This window comes from Spea bombifrons, chromosome 8 (assembly GCF_027358695.1).
Source record: "Spea bombifrons isolate aSpeBom1 chromosome 8, aSpeBom1.2.pri, whole genome shotgun sequence".
Classification (NCBI taxonomy): Eukaryota; Metazoa; Chordata; class Amphibia; order Anura; family Pelobatidae; genus Spea; species Spea bombifrons.
Window position 1 is genome coordinate 11,245,192 of NC_071094.1, and position 19,776 is coordinate 11,264,967.

General features: G+C 38.7%; 1 protein-coding gene across 3 annotated transcripts in view; it reads right to left on the minus strand.

Moving 5' to 3' along the window:
- NEK6 (NIMA related kinase 6) overlaps window positions 1-19,776 on the minus strand; it is a 91,444-nt gene that overhangs the window by 39,359 nt on the left and 32,309 nt on the right. Inside the window, exons 1-2 of one of the 3 annotated variants that reach the window (XM_053472497.1) lie at window positions 8,810-8,834; window positions 1,383-1,499 (exon numbers count right to left, since the gene is read on the minus strand). In XM_053472497.1, the coding sequence (XP_053328472.1) occupies window positions 1,383-1,463 (81 nt within the window). In that variant the 5' untranslated portion in view covers window positions 1,464-1,499; window positions 8,810-8,834. Of the gene's footprint in view, window positions 1-1,382; window positions 1,500-5,688; window positions 5,898-8,809; window positions 8,835-19,776 lie in introns of those variants that run through there. The other 2 variants (XM_053472495.1, XM_053472494.1) reach the window with 2 other exon arrangements.

The following is a 19,776-nucleotide window of genomic DNA, read 5'->3' on the forward strand; positions in this document are numbered from 1 at the left end:
GTTTCACTGAGCTATTATTGCTGAGATGTTAGTGTAATCCAGGCAATGCAATCTGTAACATAGGGCAAACAAATCACAGATGACACAGGCCCAGGTTTACTTACGTTAGGACCACACAGGACCTGTTTGGGTCCATTTAAGATGTCTTTTTTCCCCCTAATGGTCAACACCAGCATGAGGAATCACCATGTGGTTTACAGACTGCAGGTGGCACTATGACTGCGTTGGGGGACCCACTTTGGGAAGATTGTCCAGAGTACCGTTATTATTAAAGATGGCTCTGCTTCTGAGGAGTCTTCTGATATGTTATTCTGTTACTGGTAAATTCTGTTTATTAGCACCACACCTTATTTCTTTATTTTGGCGTAACCATAAGCACTTCCCAGTTCACTCCATACACATAGCTGAAATGGGACAAAGCATTTTTTACATATCAGCTACTCTAGGCTCCACTAATTCTTACCAAAAACATTGAGAGGCAATGATGTCATAAGGGAAAAGACAGGGTCAGAAGAGCACTGTCCATTTAAGAGTGTAGTATGCTTCAGGGAGTTTGAACAGGAGATCATGAAATACAGATGTAGATTTATATCGCAATGATAACACAATAGAAACAAAAATGTGATTAGCTGGATAAGAAATAATGGGTTAAATCCAAATGAGAATTGAAATGTTTTCTGAAAAAACATTATATAGCTTGGAATAATAAATCAGACAGCAGAACGTTGGGTAGACATAGGTCAGATGCAAATCCCAGTGAGTTTGATAAACTTTGCCATGCGAGGTCAGAGGGGGAAAGGTTTAAATTGCTTTAATCAGCAAAATCCTCTCTCAAAGAACTAGGTTAGGGCCATGGTGTTCGTTATGCTGTGGGCCTGAAGCCGGTGGGCAGATGCCTACAGAAAGAGCTCTGCTGAGAAATATAACTCAGGAGACAGATACTCCCATACGGGAAATGACTATGACATACTCTTCAATCTCAATCATCTGCCAGCGAAGTGCAAGTAGTGTGTGTGGGGGGTGTTTGGAAGATTTATGCAGTATGAACTTGTGTAAATAAAGGGCATACTTTTCCGGGCAGTCCCATGGTGTTTTCTGACTAGGAGTGATTCATCAAGATGAACTATGATTTATGTTCCTTAGCCTTTTCAAACCCTTTGTAGCCAGAGAGTTTGTAGTTAGCAGAACACATAGCAATAGACAACAGCCATAAGGGAGGTATATACCATATTCATAGATTTACATATCAGCAAACCATAGATCTGTCAAGCATAGATACTTCACCTATACTGAAAGTCCTAATTCTAAGCTTCTGTTTATAAAAATTAAATCTCTCTTTATATAACTCTGCTTAAAAAAACCCAATACCCAGCTCTGCTTACCTGGCTTTCATTCTGGTATTCCTGTCCTGGGACTTTGCACAAGGGTTTTTTCTGGTCTTCTACGCAATGCTGTCCTTCCATGGTAACATTCCAATCCAGATGTACACTTTGATGCAGCTAAAAAGCAAGATAAATAGATGTTTTAGCACTGAGAGTAGCCATCTGAAAAAAGAATGAAACCTTAAGAGAAGATGATGTTCAATTAGTAGTTCACTGATGGCAGGCAGCATTGCACAGACAATTGGAGAAAACCAGGCACATTCCTCTAACTGCTCCATAAAGGAGGAATGTGATTAAAGGGCAGGTCTCAGCCTTTGCTGCCCCAAACCTTATACTGCAGCCACTTCATGCCGCTACATTTCCAAGCGCTGAATTTCAGTGGGTGGCAGGCAGTATGTGAGAGTTCTACACTCTTGGAAAGTGTATTATATACCAGTTTTCCAGTTCCTTCTCCATAGTGGATGTCCCCAACAAGCAGCTATTCAATCAATTAACTGTTATAATTAACACACTTTTCTTCTTCTCCCTATGCATAATGTTACATTTTTCTGTGTTCAAACAACTGCCATTTACTGCCTAGTTTCCAATTTGTCTAAATCCCTCTGCAGAGATTTCTAGTTTAATTACCTTATATTTGTGTCATCTGCAGATGTTATTGAATTAAGTGAATAAAGTCTTCCCTACTTTGCTATCTTCCGTGTCCTCCTACACTGGAAAATATAAAAAAGCAATGGCTGCATCCTATAGTCTCTCCCTACAGTAAATGTGTATAGAGGGCAGATATGAATGGTTCAACATGTTTGCATAGGTTCTACAGCAATGCGTATTAATAGTACTTCTAAACAAGTTGGTGATTAAGCCCACCTTTGTAAACTGACCATACCAATTAAGACTCGCTGTGGAAACTTTCTGCAGGTTAACCTAAATGACTTTATTATTTATTGTCGTGTCTGGTCTGAGCTTAACACTAAATTGTCCTACGATTCGGTAAATGTTTATTCTTACAACCCGAACATGATTGCCAGAGGCTTTGCTAACACGGCTTTGGATGCAAACGCATCTTGTAAACCTTGTTATTAGTGCTATGAGCGTCAGAAGCTGGTTTCAAAATAGTTTCCCATTATTTAAAGGAACAGTAAAGGTAGAAATGAGGAGCAGGGCTGTATCAAAGCAATAAAGCACATGTTTATTACTCATACACAGCAAAGCTATTACTATTAGCACTTCACCTATTCACACCAAGTATTTTTTTAGAGGTTTTCTTATGTACTACATAGACGGTACATATAATTCTAATAATTTGGCGGATTAAAGACGCTTAGCACTATATAACTAATCTTTTTGGACTGCTGAATACTAAATACAAATACATCAGATGAAAAGAATGAATCAGAGTCATATGAGTGTCACAACAGAATCATGTCTATGAACTCCAGAATCTGGAAGATGTAATGTTTGACTAAAAAGCCCTGTGCATGTCATACATGCTGAAATGCTTTTTGCGTTACATTTGACATAAGCGAAGTTTATCTACCTGTCTGAACCGTGAATCAATATTCAGCCACATAGTGCAGTTGGCTGTTTATAGGGAGGGAAAACAGGATGTTGATAACAGGACGTGCTAAGGGTTCTCAAACGTTCTATTTAACGTTCTAAAGAGGCATACAGCAAAAATATGTCAGTATTGACAGATTTAAATATGTTGAATACCATAAAACAAACATTTAAGACAAAAGCTTTCCTTTAAGTTACTACACAGCTATGAATTCATTAGATATCTTAAACTTCCAATTAGTGACTCTGCTCAGCTATGTTATATGGCTTTTATTTTTATTTTTTCCATTTTAGAAGATCACTTATTAAAGTACACACAGAACACGTGAATATGCATTTTTTATAGTGGAGGTCTCTGACCCTTTAATGGGAAAGTTGCATAAATGCACATATTTTGGATCGATTCCCATCGCTACAGTTGAATGTCTGTCTAACGTAGCGACTACCTCAATGTGAGCGGCAACTAGCAATGACATTATAAACCTCCCTTTCTTCCAACCTGCTACGCCTTTTTCTACCTTCAACTCCCTTCTCTGTCGCTCCATACCCACACCACAAACCTCTCTCACTGCCCAAGATCTTGCTACCCACTTCAAAGAGAAGATCAAGACTATTAGACAAGACCTCTCTTCTTTACAACCCCCTCCTACACCAACCACCACCACTCTCTCCACTCATCCCATGCTAACTGCCTTTTCCCCTACAACTTAAGAAGAGATAGCCACTCTTCTTTCTTCCTCTCACCCAGCAACCTGTCCCCTTGACCCCATCCCATCACACCTCACAAAGTCTATCCATTGGTCCATCACCCACCTAATTAATCTTTCTCTATCATCTGGAACTGTACCAACAGACTTCAAGCATGCGCTAATCACACCCATTCTAAAAAATCCTTCCTCAGATCCCATTTGTCTGACTAACTACCACCCTCTCTCTCTGCTTCCTTTTACCTCTAAGTTGCTTGACTCACTTGCTTCTACAGGCATTCGAGATACAGCTCTCTCCTGGATCTCCTCATATCTGTCTAACCATTCCTTCACTGTCAGCTTCTCTGGCAAGACACCATCACCCCTTCCACTCTCAGTTGGCATCCCCCAAGGTTCAGTCCTTGGCCTTCTGCTGTTCTCTCTTTATACTTCATCTCTTGGCAAACTAATCAACTCATTTGGCCTCCAGTATCATCTCTATGCAGATGATACCCAAATCTACCTGTCTTCTCCTGATCTCTCTCCATCTCTCATGTCCCGTATTACTAACTGCTTGTCTGCTATTTCTTCATGGATGTCACAACACTACCTGAAGCTTAATCTTTTTAAAACTGAACTTGTTATCTTCCCTCCTTCCATCTCCACTCCACTACCTGAATTCTCTATCACCATTAACACGACGACTTTCTCTCCTACTAACCAGGCCTGATGCCTCTGGGTCATCCTTGACTCTAACCTCTCCTTCATCCCTCACATTCAGTCCCTCGCCAGATCCTGACACTTGCTCGCATCCGCCCATTCCTCACCCAAGAATCAAAACAAAAACTCTGGTTCATTCACTTATTTCCCGTCTTGACTACTGCAACACTCTTCTGGTTGGAACTCCACTGTCTCGACTCTCTCCTCTACAGTTTGTCCTAAATGCTGCTGCTAGGCTAATCTTCCTTGCACGCCGCTCCTCTTTTGCATCCCCACTCTGTGAAACCCTCCACTGGCTCCCAAATGCCTTTAGAATTAAAGGCTCTCCATAACACTGCTCCTCCATACATTTCTGCCCTCATAAGCAAATACTCTCCTACTCTATCCTTACGTTCTTCCCATGGGCTAAGGCTCTCCTCCTCACTTATCACCTCTTCCCTTTCCCGTCTACAAGATTTCACTCGAGCTGCCCCATATCTCTGGAATCTACTTCCATCGAACTTTCAGCATTCACCCTCCCTCTCAACATTCAAGAAACATCTCAAAACTCACCTTTTCAGAGAAGCATACCATCTTAGCTGCTAGAACTTCCTTGTCATTGATACAACCACCACACTACCTCTCACCCTGTCTCTGTACCTTATGTTTGTCACCCCATTCCCACAAGATTGTAAACTTGTGAGAAGGGCTAATGTATCGGTTTGTCTTAGTCTGTCAATTCTCGTCTTGTCATACCCCTTGAATATATGTATTGTATGAAGCGCTGCATAAATTGTTGGCGCTATATAAATAAAAGATAATAATAAGAATAAAACCTTAACAGCACGTTGTGCTTCTGGATGCATAATAAGAGCTCTTTGTGATTCAAAGAACTAAAGAAAAGCCAAACGCAGTGTTAAGATTTCATTGGAATTTTCAGACAACTTTGTATTGCGTGAGATACACAGAATTTTGTATTGCTGTTGACTGACAGCTGATCAACTGGAGGCCAAGCGCAACAGGAAACACAACAATCTCCTATCACTGCCCCTGCAGCGCGAGACTGACCCTACAAAATCAGCAGAAGGAAAGATCCCCTCTACGGAGTGACTGTAGGCAATCACTGTGAAAGAACAGGGTTAGCCAGAAAAGGCAGTTTTTAACTACCGGTACTTCTATTGTGCAAGCTGTTTTCGCTAAATTCCTTGAGTGTTAGGAAAATAGAAGCCCAGGCTATCTTAAGGCTAAAGTGGCATGGGAGGAATATGTTTCCAGGTTCTAATTAAAGTTTAACAATATTTATTATAAAAATGTTTTGTTTAGTTTTTTTGTGGTATGTGGACAGAGCAAAATGAACACCAACCTACCTTCCCCTAACATATAGAGTCCAAAAAAACTGCTTTGTGGATAAATGCTTGCGACTTTACACTCTGCATCATCCATCGTGGAAACGCCAGAGAAAATAGTAAAGCAGCCTTCGCATAACCTCAGCAGCAAGCGTACGGCGCGAGAAAAAAAGTCAGAAATGCAAGAGCTCAACTTATATCGATTTCAAATTCTTATGGAGTCAGATCACAGCAAATTCTTGATTTGTGTCCACAACAAGTAATCACTTCTGGAAGCCTGCTACTACCAATCCGCAAGATATCCTAACAGAAATCTGCTTCTAAGAGATCAATATAAAATTACACACAAACTTAAAGCAAAGTAGTGCTTGAAGGAGCTCTTCCACATTTTCCCCAAGTATCCTAAATTCTTATATTATTAAGTACTAGTATGGTATACATCTTAAACAAGCGTATTGCTTTCTTAAAAACAACAACATGCTATTTGTAAAAGCCCCCACTGAAAACATTTCAGTGGGGGCTTTTAATCCTGTCTGTCTGCACTGCTCTGACTGACGATCTCTGGCATCACAGAAGGGGCATTGCCGTCCCATCACACCTTTCCCACAACTCACCCCCATCACTGTGTTTGAAATACATTTCATCTTGCTCAAAATGCCTGCAGAAATAATTCTCAAAAGCCATATAATTTTTACATATTGCTGACCAGTCCAGATAAAATGCTGCCCTGCATAATGGGGGATTAATATCTGACTAAACATAGTCTATACATCCCCCATACTGCAGGGCAGCATTTTATTTGGGCTGGTCAAAAATTCCATGTGTCCTGGAAAACATGGCTGATGTGGACACCCTAGCATTAAATACAAAAAGGGTTGATTGCAATATATATGCGCCATACCATACTTCCTAGGCATTGCTTTGGAGGGCCCTAGAGTTCCACTATATACAAGGTACGTAGCTGATGTCCTAGGTCCACTATATATATTGTTGATACTCTAAGAGTTAACAAAGCATGTTCACAGATGCTGCATGGTCATCAGGACCCCTTCTTCAGTATATAGGAGTACATATACTGTATAAACACAAAATCAAACCATTGCAGTTTTGCTTCTCAAAACGGGAAAAAAAAATCACTTTCAATTAGTGGTGTTCGTAAAGTTAAAAAAATACACACACGAGGCTTAATTCAGGACCTTTCCGTCGGCGACCAAACAATCACAAAAATGTCACATACTGGTATTTCATTTCAAAGTTTCTTTTCTTCTTTGAACTTTCTTCAAAGTCAGAGAGCAAATATCATATCGCGAAACCGAGCAGGCTTAACAATGATATGAGACTTTTTAGTATAAAAAAAAACATACACACGCACAAAAAAAAAAAAAAGAATACAGAGACATTTCTTCCACTGCGCATCTGTTCTGTGGATTAGAATGATGCATTTGGTGAAACACAGTTCCTCTGTACATTCCTTAAATCAGTGCTTTGTGCAGGCAATAAAACTGCTCTAAATATTTTATTACCCTGCTGCTGTTATTCACTTCCATTACGTTTTACCTTTCAAGAGATGTGAAAAGATCAACGTTTAATTTGGGGCACTCGACAATAACACAATCTGCCACCGAAATTGGCGATTTGTTGCAGTGACAAAATATCCTCTTTATGTGGGGTAAACCTAGAATTGCACATAGTTTTAGCTACTAACAAAAGGCAGTGTAAATAAGCCTTCTTCATTAGCATATGTGTTCTTATTAGTGTTATTATCGATGTATTCATTTAGTTTTATTTCTTTGCTTCACGTGTAGGCAGATAGCTCTCCTTTGTCAAAGTTTATTTGCTTATGTGGTTTGTGTAGCAGTGCAACCCATCATGATTTTCATATTTTTGTTGATGTTTAGTCACCAAATGTAAAATTGGAAGGAGGGTTGTGTTTCGACCTCATTAACTTTATTAAACATTATGAAGAGTACAAACATAATGATCCTCATCTACAAGAAGGGCTGAGCTGGCCTTACATATTTTAATCAATGGATTGCGCTAAATATGCATTATATGGGGAGAACCAAGCTCTTCTTGCCAGAGGAGCTCTCGGTTGTCCCTTCATAGTGAAGTCAGTGAGATTAGACTCCAATTCTCCTGTAGCGGTTGTTCTTCTTTATTAAATATAGTGAATTCCACGTAATTAATGCACCTCAGAGTATTGGAATTGTACACAGACACTATATAAAGAGATAGTTTGCGTGAGAGCTGCGGCTCCACTATTCATTGTGGAGAGCAACACAATCGTCTGTCTCCTGGCTGAGCTAATTCAATGTAAGTGGAGACATAAGAAATCTCACTATACATTACACAGGGCCAGCCAAGCTCTTCCTGCAGCAGGAACTTATTGGGATGGGATCCCCATATTGCATAGCTAGTTAAGGAGTTGAAACCGCAACTCTCCTGTGTGCCTACTTACTTTGCAGCCGTCAAATTTACAGATTTTCTTTTATTTATTAAAAAGGTGCACTGACACTTCAGTTGGAGGGCACAAGTCTCTCTTTTTTTTGGTTTGAGCTCCCTATCAACAATAAAATATTTACGTTCACGTTATTTTGCACCTCCGAGTTCCTTATGTGCAATTGCCAGCATTTCAACAGCTGGATCGGGTGTTAAATTGTGGTTTCTCAAACAAAAAACAGCAGAAGATCTAAAATCTAATTTCGCAGAAGCAGCCAGCCACATGCAATCATACGTATATTATACTAAATGAAACAAAGTGGTTAATAGACAACATCCTGTGTTCTTTTTGGAGAGAGATCATTTTCATATGACAGAGTAGCATCCGGATGACACCTTGGGGACAGCATGTCCTGCTCAGATGTGTCAGATATACTATTCTGGGTTATTTGTGCCCGTCATTAGCCACGGCCTAGACCAGGGATTTCACTTGCAATGGAGATTATCGGATGGACGATGGTGGAAACAGATTTGGCATGTTACAGGATGAATAGAAAACAAAAGTTAGTTAGAGTAGAGAGCTTTGCAAATTGCTGGCATTAACATTCTCTGCTTTAGAATGCTAACTCATAAAGCTCTTTCCAAAACTAAATACAATGAAAAAGGAGAAACCTTTAGCCAAACCTCATATGCGTATTCCTACCTTTTGTTAAATCTCTGTCCTAGACCTTCATTTGTAGTCAGGGTGTACTGATGCCAGATTCACATCGACACCTTTACGCAGAATGCGGTTGGATTCTAGCTTCACAGATCTTGGATCCGTAATATTAACCTGTTCCTTGAATTGAAAAGCTATTTAGTCTTCTCCTCACTGGTCCTTGGTATTACAGCTACTTGTGTTGTGGAGTTTCCACGTACAGGACCCTGCCTCTGGCCTCAGCATCTACAAAGTGCCGGAGTGTTACACACTATCCCTCAGCAGTCTCAGACAGACACGTGATGCAGCATTTCTTAAATGTAATTCATTCCCAAAGTAAACATGACACACTGCAAGCAATATCTCCGGCTTTATGAGCTGGAGCAGGAACACACACAGATTGTGGACAGTACTGAACTCTAGAAGGGGCCGCGAACGCTAAATACACTTCAGAGTCTGTCCATGTAGAACACGCAACAACAAAAAGCTCTCTCCGACTTAGCCGTTGTCATGCGTTTACCCATGAGCGATAGACACAATATTAACATTATGCACATGCGCATTATGTGTATCTCCCCGATTATTGGTGCTATGGAATCTGCTAGCGTTCTATAAATAAAACACAATGTAATGTAGTAATATACATTTTTATTACAGCTCTGACATAACGAGGAGAACGTGACTCAAATGAAACAAAAGGGAATCGATTATTAGTTCCTGTGCAGAAAGAAACCCAACTTAAATAAAAGTTTACTATTAAAGGGGAAAAGCCACCTGCAAAGTTTCTGGCGCCATTACATTTATTTATAAAAACTACCTATAGGATGTGCTATATTGAGATCTGTTCTGGAGTATTTAGTTTAAAAGTACAGGAATCATTTCTATCAATGATGCCGAAGAGGAAAACGATAGCTAAATCCGCACAACTAATTAGTTTCCTGACCCGAAGAAGTCTTATTTTCCTCCCTCGCCCTGACAATGGAGGCAGATTTCACCAAAAGAGAGAGTAATCTTCCTAAGGCATACAATATTCTCATTTTAATATGTAAACACCATTACATAGGTTTACGGTTTATAAATGCCTTAATGGACTTACACATGATACCAATACGCAAGCAAATAAAAAGCTTTTCATACATAAGAGAAACGTATATATATTTAAAACTTTATATTTGTTAAAACAATAGATAAAATATACAAACATCAAATACCGTACGCATTCAACACAGATGTTTGTGATTAAACGGGCGAATTTGTACAAAAAACAAATTTCCAGTCTAAACAGGGCATATAATAAAATATAGGGAGGGGAAGTTAAATAAACAGAGATTTCCGAAAATCAAATGCACGCGTGTTCTATTTGATTTTATGATTAAAGGGACAATCGCTAGTGATTTTCTTTAAAGCTGTAAAACAAGCATATTGAAAAATGGTTACTAAAGATACATAAGTGAAATCCGCCATGCATGCTGCCTGTGGGTCATTTCCGATGTCGTGATAACGCAGTTTATTGACAATACATTCCACGTGTAAGTAAGGAACAAGCACTGCCACCAAGGAAAATTGCAAGCGCTTGAAACATACATAAAACAGACCCTTACGCAGGTAGGCATATCTACCTTGGCACACTTGCTTTCTTTTATGGTTGTCCTGCCTATCGCAAAAAAGTTATGATTTTTTGCACCAGATTCCACAGCATCAGAGTCTAACTTGGCTTAACCCCTTAATGACAAAGCCCGTACATGTATGGGCTCAAAATGCATTGTTTTCAATGGGTTTAGGGACCGCTCATTGTCCTTAAGGGGTTAAACTATTGACTTCTGTTCTGCGTTCAAACACAATAAGGCCAATAAAAATATTGGTAAACACAATCATGGAATATGCCTTTACAATGTGATATACCCAGTCTGTCCAAGGTGGATGGACAAATATATAACCCTGGAGAGGTTGATAGGGCTGCAAACGCCCAATGATTTTTGCAAATATCTCAAATAGATATTTTTTCTGTTTCTGGAAATCCAGCGCCATACGTGTCTGAATTCTTGGGATTTCCTCTTTAGATTTCCAGTTTTAAACAATGGTCGCTCTTGTCACTCAGTCATTTCCTATTGCCTTTCCGTGTATACACAGATTGTGTCGCAGCGTTCCCTAGTGTAAACTATTTGACAATTGCACTCGCCGCTTTCAAAGGGGGGTTGCCACCTGCAAATTGTTGACAGTGGAAAAAAAGAAAAAAACTTCAAGATAAAACTTTTCGGGAATAGCATAAACTGGGCAAAAGTACAGGAAACTGGACTGGAAAGCTATGAGGTGGCTTTCACACGTAAAAGGCAGGAATATACAAAGAAAGTGAGCTGCTGAACAGATACTTTCATTAAGCAATGAAAAAAATATAAAATATATATTTCCCCAGCATTAGGGTAACCTAATACTTAGAGTTCTTTGCAGACTCCAGTAATTAAAATGTAATCAAGTGGTTTATCAAAAGATCCAATCTGTTTCCTCAAATTAACCGATGATCCTATATTCACGTAATAAACAGAATGATTATTAGTGGTCTACATATAAGTGTTTTCTAATGATTCTATAACGGCATGTAGCTCATCTAAGTTTTATGAGGTTTTTACATACACTTTTCAAAACATTACCTCTGAAAACACAAAACATTTAAACGAAACACAGTGACTACAGCATAGTTGCTTATTTTGTTTGTTGCCATCGTCATAAAAGTATCCTATAAGTTAATTCCCTGTATTAAAGGGGAACATCCACTGAATTTTTTATTATTAATATCAGATTACATTTATTTAATTTTTTTAATATTGTGATGTTTTACAGCAGTTCTAGTTGTTCGCTTGACCCAATCAACTAGAAAATATCCCAGCTACTTATCACACTGCCTGTAGTAAATAATGCGATCGCTCAGCGTTAATAATACACAGACACCACTGACCGATACATTTCTATGACGAAAGGACTTTCATTTATTATTATTATTATCTTTTATTTATATAGCGCCAAAAAGTTACGCAGCGCTTCATACAATCCATATATTCAAGGGGTCTGACAAGACGAGAATTGACAGACTAAGACAAACCGATACGTTAGGTGGAGAGAGCCCGGCTCCCAAGTTTACAATCTTGAGGGTTCTCATTACCTTAAAGAAACAGCCCAATGTAGTCATATAAAATATCAGATGAATGACAACAATGATAGCCTCCAGGTCTGCCGATAAACACAGTTTGTTGGAAGAAAGGGAGATAAAACCAGTTTTCTGTAAACGCCGTCCTTTATTACTGTATACAGCACTGGTTTGTATGCTCAAGGAAGATAGTATTTTTTTCCATTGGACATTCCCTTTAAGTCACTTCTGTTCTCATCTTCATTTAGAATCATGTCTTGTTCACCTTACTGCTAATTGCTGTCTATCGCTTCTTTCCTGGCTGCAGGAATTTAACCCTTGGTTGTTGCGACACATCCACACCAAAAGGCACATTAGCAAACGCAAACGTGATATAGAGAGATATAGACTGATGAATCGATCATAACCATATCTATATATGTTGGCTGCTGATGTCAGCCTATATACACCTGTCTTCCGTACCAGTTGTAAGACAGGTTACAAACACGTTAAAGCTGTTAAATGAGCAGCCAGTTGACGAGACCAAGGTCATATGCCTTCTGGGATAGATCCTCATTTAAGGTGGAAGATACTACTAATCTTTTATTACAATACAAATATCCTCAAAATAATGTGAAGGTATTAATTAATTCCACTTTCTTTGATAGTTAAAAATGTATTTGTATGTTTTCTTTGATTAGCAGAAAGCAAAAGATCAGCCATGGTTACAAACCATAGAAAATAAGTGTTTTTTGTTTTTTTTAAATAAAGCCTTGCATTTATTTTTTGCATTGATGCAGCTTTAAAAAGAGGCCATCCAATAATAATACTGAATGAATTGCTGAAGTTGATAATATATCTGAACAGGATACTTTGTTAATATGATATTGGATGTGTGTCATAACCTAAGAAGGCGTTCACACACATTTTTTTTAACTCTAAATTGTTATTACTAGTATTTTATTACTAGCTATAATTCAAACCAAAAGCTGCTACAACATACATTTCAAAATAAATAATCTAAAAAACAAATGGCAACAATAAAAAAAAAAGCTATATAAGCCAGTACTTGACAAATACAGGTAGCAATGGTTCTTAAAGCTATTCTGGCTCCTAGCTTTTTGTGCTGTTTTTTTACTGATCCCTGTGAGTTTACCTCTTTCTGGATGCTATAAAGTATCAAGGCTGCTTCCAGATTTATCTGCATGGCTTCGAACTTCTACAAAAATCTGTCCAGCCCCGGTAGAAAATGATCATCGTCACCTAGAAAAAGCTCCTACTTCTGTCCTAGTTAGGATTAACTTGCTTTTCAAGTTTGGGTTTAAAATTTACTTAAACCGAATTGATGCTATTGTTTTTGTCAGCTTTTCTGACACTACTTACTTTTTCCTGCTCCGCTGAAGAAAAAAAAAGCAGCTTTTCTTTCAGCGATGTTCGAAATGCCCCGGAGCACATGCCAACACAATGAGTAAGCAGGCCAGCCTTCCTCTTAACTGCAATTGAATACGTGTGGCATTTCAGTCTGGCAAGGTTGTGTGGGCACACTCAGGAAGAGCACACTTAAACTCAGCCATTCCAAAAAGCTTTGCAAAGCAAGACTCATCCTGGGTGTAGAGGAAGGCACGTACTATGTTTATGTCCCCGGATGAATCACGCCAGCTCTTGCTTGTTCAAATGGTGTCATATGAAACCGATGAAAGAGCGATAGCCACCGGTGCAGGTGTAAAGACTAAATCACAGAGGGGAAACTGATACAAAGCACTTTTATCTATTCCAATCGCGAGGGGTTATCTACATTTCAGGATATTTATGCACTTTGTCAATGTGGTTGCATGCACGTAGGAATCTTTTTGTTTATGAATGAGTTATATACACGTAACATACAGTTGCAAGAAAAAGTAAGTACAACTTTAGTTTTCTGCATTAATTGCCAATAAAATATGATCTGATCTACACCTAAGTCACAAGTAGAGACAAACACAATGTTCTTAAGATAATAACACATTATAATATTTTGTGTCTTTACTGGAGACAACCATTAAATATTCACAGTGCTGGTGGAAAAGGTCAGTTAACCCTTGGATTTAATAACTGCTCAAAGTCACAGATCAGACCTGCACAACGTTCGGGAGGAATTTTAGTCCATCCTTCCTTACAGAACTGCTTAAGCTCAGCATTATTCCTAGGATGACTGCTGTACATGGATCTCTAATGGGTTAACATCTGAGCTCTAACTGGGCCACCCCAAAAGGTGGATTTTCTATACATTCTGCAGTAGATTTACTTCAATGTTTAGAGTTATTTTCCTGCTACATCACACAACTTCTAATGAGCTTCAGCTGGCGGACAGCCGTCCCGACATTATCCTGCACAATACCTTGAAAAACTTGAAAATTATTGTCCCCTCAATGATGGTATTCCAGCTGTCTACAAATCAACAATAATTCATTGTAGTTATTCTGAGACTTCATTTTGTGATGCATGGTTCACATCAGCAAATGCTTTTTGAAAAATAGCAAATTCAAATTGAGTGTTTGTTTTATGTCAAAGTAGCTCTGAAACACACCTCCAATCCCATTTAATTGATTGGAGTCCAGATTTGCTAACTCCTGACGCCAATTAGCTTTTGTTGAAGTGATTAGCCTAGGGGCTTACATACTTTTGCCAACCCACACTGTGAATGTTTGTATTCAATAAGGATAAGAACAATACAATAGTGTGTGTTATTAGTGTTTGTTTATTGTTGTACAGCTGATTAGCCCAGGCACACATCAAGACATATTTCGGCATATATATATATACTTATATACTCCAGTCATCGCCATATTAAAACATCACCTTTGCTTTGGCTTTATGAGGTCACTGCGGTTATCATAAATTGTAGCAAAACCCAGCCGACCACACATTCTAACTACAGGAGAACATATGTAAGTTTTAGTAAAAATGTACCGTCCCTTTATAGTTTGCGACATGCAATTAACTATGGCAGGGTCATCTACGGCCACAATCAGTACAAGTTTTCAGGTATTTATAACCAACACACATTGTGCATAACAATATGCTTTAGTACTTTTGCAAAGTATCTAACTCATTAATTACCCAAGGCAGGCCAGCTCCAAATAAAATTTAATGAAATTAAAAAACAATTGGTGATGTACAATACTAAAGAGTAACAGTATTGCCCCATTCGTTATCTTTCTGATCTGTTACTTCAACTACGCTGTCTATCAGCAAAATGAATAACACCTGCTCAACTTGAACACACATAGCATCCTCAGGCAATACTGAGCGATGACGTCATAACGTCTGACCACAGGAGTATGTTTGCAACATTCTTAAAAAGTACACTCCAGCCATCATTTGCACTTTAATGCATATAGCAGCTCAGTGTTAGCTTAAAAGCTGCATTATTTTTACACTCAAATGCATGGAAGTATTCATCAGTCTCCCCATCCCCCGGTTCTTTGGCCCGCAGGAAATGTGTTCTGCCAAACAAATTTCCTGCTTACCAGTGCACAGCCAGCTCCAGTTAGATTTCTAGGAGGCAAGCAACACCTCTCCCAAGAACGGACAGAAAGTGCTCCCATTAATTGGCACGAGCAGGTTTCCTGCTGGTGATGGACAGCCGAGACTTGCACAATAGGAGGGGTGGTCTCCAGCGGGTATGAAGGTATCTTTTTGAAGGGAGCAGGCAATGAATGCACATTAAAGAACTAAGTCCTTTAGTATGCATTCATCATGGGTGAGGATCAGGGGTGTAACTAGAAACCACAGGGCCACCTTTGTCCCCCTTCAATTGTGAGTGCCATCTTTGCCTCAAGCAGCGTGTCTGAACCCACAAAAAGCTTGCCACTGTCATCTTTGCTCCAAACAAAACATGCCAGGGCCATCTTTGCAACCAATCAGCCTGTATGCGCCATTTTTGCTCACTCAAACACTTATACATCGATGTTCATACACACAAACGCCTACACAAGTACACATACAGATTCATGCTCACATACACTAAATTTGTATTTACACATATGGATACATTATCATTCTAACATACATATATTTTTCACACCCCATTTCCCTGCCCACAGCTTTCTTTCAATCCACCCCTTTAAATCACGTATCATGCTAGTCCAAAATGGTTTACAAAGGGCCAGTCTGACCTGGGCTGCCCTGATCCAGGTCAAATCAGCTCTTTGTGAACAATTTTGGACCGGCCCAATGGAAGCAGGAATGCAGCGGGGACACGTTACATGAACCTGCTCTAAAACTGAGGGTCAGGGATGTAACCTGTGGGCCTTGGCCTGCAGACGGAACATCTTTAAAAGGGGTAGACGGCCCGGTGGCAGTCGTGACCCCTGGGATCGTGGTTGTTACACCACTCATGAGGAGGTTTAGTACAGTAGGCTATCCATTTAAAATGCAAACAGGAGTCAAGTTTACATCTCTACATACAAAATTGGGTTTTGGTTTCTTAAATCATAAACAGGACTTTTTATGTGGTTAAGGACAGTAGAGGTTCATCTTACAGTTTCATTCTCTGCACACAACGGAAACACTACACTTTATACACCCCGAGTATAGTTAAGGCTACGTTTTTATCAGTAAGGTCTCCAAAACAGACACAGCATCTCTCAACCCAAACAGCTTTTATTGTTGCTCAGTTCCAGGTGAGGAAATATGAATACATTCAGTACAGTGCAAATTGCAAGAACACCTGCAGATACAAAAGCCATTGTAGTCATGCACGCCAATACACAAATAGGTTATCCATTCACTATTTTGCAGACGTGAACCAGTGCAAGACTGTAAAAAGATTTCATGTTTTTTTTAAAGCATAAGTATGTAGCGTATGAAGGATCCTTTTGGTGCCAGAATATAGCACAAAAGCACTGGCTGGACTTTGTTGTAACCCTTTCACGACGTTTCTAGAATTAATATATTTGCTGCTGGTTCGTTGTTGACTTAGCTTGGTGCTTCCCAAAATGTTAAATTCATTTTCACAGCTATACATGTTTCCTATTAGATTAACAGTAAGTTAAATGTAAATGAATCACCTGTGCAGCAGGTTAGTAAACCAGCAGTCACTTAGATTTTGAACCAATTCTGCAAGAGATGCGGTATGCGATGTAACGTAAGGAAAGTTTCTTACGGAGAATGCGGATAATAAGTTGAACTTAATACAGCGAATGTATTTAAAATGCACACATAAGGCTATCCTAATTATAAAACAGAAAGGACCAAATAAGTTTTGAGGTTATATTAGAATTATGCAATTAAGAGGTAGAAAGGCACTCCGGTTTTGTTTCTGTCCCAATCAAATTTATTGTGGAAAAATGAATCCATATAATATCAGCGTGGGGAATAAATCACACACAAAAACTGTGCAAACGTAACGTGTTTCAAGCCTCACTTGGCACTTACTCATAAGTATGAGGTGTTTGTGCCAATGAGCCATAAAATAAGTTTACAGTTTGAAGAAACAGAGTTTGACAGCAGATAAGAACCAGTCAGCCCATCTAGTCTAGCCTCATTAAGAGAGAAGGATTTAAATTGCTTCTCATATAGGTTAAAATGCAGTGCAGCCCCCATTGATTCAGCTTCTTGGTAAGTAATATAAGCCATGAAAAATGAAATAAGACTAGCCAAAGTTAAGGCATTGTGATGTAGTGGCCGGCTAAGCAATATATGGCCATATAATGTGATGGAATCCCTATATTTGTACCTTAGATTGATGTTTTTTTTAATTGTATTTTCTGGGCATAAGCTAAATTCTTGCTTTGTTCACCCCATTTCCCTGCTCTAAAGACTCGTTCTTGTCTTAGATTCAGGGTAGCTTTCCGCTCATCCCATGCAAGTTTGAATACCCTCACTGCATTAGCCTCTACCACATCTGGTGGGAGGCTGTTCCATTAATCATCCACCCTCCTTTCAAATACCCCCCACAACTTCATTACATCCCTTTAACTATTTAAATGTTTCAATCACACTTCTGTGATCCTTTAGTCTTTTCTTGGTAATTTTTACATTTTAAACCGCATGGAACGTGATTAAACAGAAAAAAAGAAACTCCTGAATGTGAGGAGTTTACTTGTTTTTAATAAACATTTTATTGGTACGGTTAGCATTTTATAGAGTGTGACTCCACTCAAACACCATGAGCTACAAGCATAAGGAATGGGTAAGGCTTAGTTCCAAAAAACGAGCAGGGAGGGGCCCGGTCTTCAATGGCTGGCAAAGTACAGAACAGGTGTGTAGGGTGGCAAGTACTCACAAAGAGACCTCCATAAAGCACAATTTGTTTTGTAAGGGATGGGCTCAGGGGCAGAGAGTGTATATACAGAATTACTCACCAACAAAAGACGAATATTAACAGAAAGAATGAGCTAAGAATGTCTTTGTAACGAACAAACCAATTTTCCTCTGTTGCAGAAGGTCTGTCAATAGATTAATGCAGAGTATTCGGCCTCAATTAATAAAGTAATAACCCATTATCTCCTAGGTCTTTGTAAAAGCTGTTAAAGCAAATACTCTTTTTGTTTAACATAGTAGTACGACAGCAAGTTATTCAACTGGTATCTGGTACGAGGCTTTTTGACTCCATCTAGTTCATCATTTAATCCCTTTGAGTGTTACTTTGAGGTCACAACCCATTTTTTCACCCAGTTTCTGTAGTTTATGTATAGTATGTAAACCTTATAAGCGGCTTACACTTTACACAATGAACTTTTTTTTCGTGGCAAATTAAGCTATTTATAAAAGCTTGGTTTATGGCTTAAGGAAAACACACACAAAAAAAGAGAAGGAAAAAGTCATGAAAACTACGGGTAAATAATTTTCTTAAATGCTCGAACGCCGATTAGTCACTCTATTTAATTTATATACATATACATCGATTGCACATTCAGTCTATGTTTGTGACAGTAGTATGGGGTATGGTCTTTTACCATGAATGTAAGGAAACTTATTTTAAAAAATGTTTACAGCGTTAAAAGTTAAATTAAACGTAACTTAATTATAATAATACTTATAAAGACTACTGTGTATTATAGTTGTCTTTTTCTATACAAGTACAGAACACAATGTGAAGTTATATATAAGCAGCCCAAGTAACTCAATGGTTTACAAGTTAGCTTTTTTTATGTTGCAGATGAGAGAAAACATTCAGTTTAAAATCTATATTTACAAATGTGTTGCACATGGCTGGGATGTGGTTAATCAGCACCCTTCTTTTAATAAATTGTGTCCCATTATGTAGAGTCCCCATCCAAACAACACAATTACTTTTAAACCACAAAGCAACTAATTCCAGAAGGTGTTACATTCCACGAACCACATCCAGAGAAACATTCACTCTTTAGAAATTGGGCTATTTCACGGTGTTTAAAGACTGTCATTTTAACAGGAAATAGGCCTTAGTCAGAAAGAAAAGGGGAAAATGCATTCACGCATTAACAGAATTTACCAACCGGTTGTTTTGTTTGGAGTTTAATCGTTGTTTCGTTTTTGAACTGTGGATGAAAAAAAAACAAGAACACAACACACAACTATGAAAAGGATTAATGGTAAAAATAAAAAACATGGAATCATTTTAATAATAGGTTACAAAACGCCACTGGACGCATACACAGTTTTCATTCTAACCTTCATGCTTGATAAACCGAGGCTTGCACCCTGACCGTAATTTTTCTGTAGTTTACATATGTTTTTCCAACGCCTTTGTGCACTTAGGTTGTCTTTGGCAGGGATGTGTTGTTCTGCAAGTTCTTGCTAAGCCTATCTTACCTGTGTATATATGCACATGCCAGTCATTCCATATAATTGTTTTACAAGTGAGAAAACTTCTATTTACCCCTTT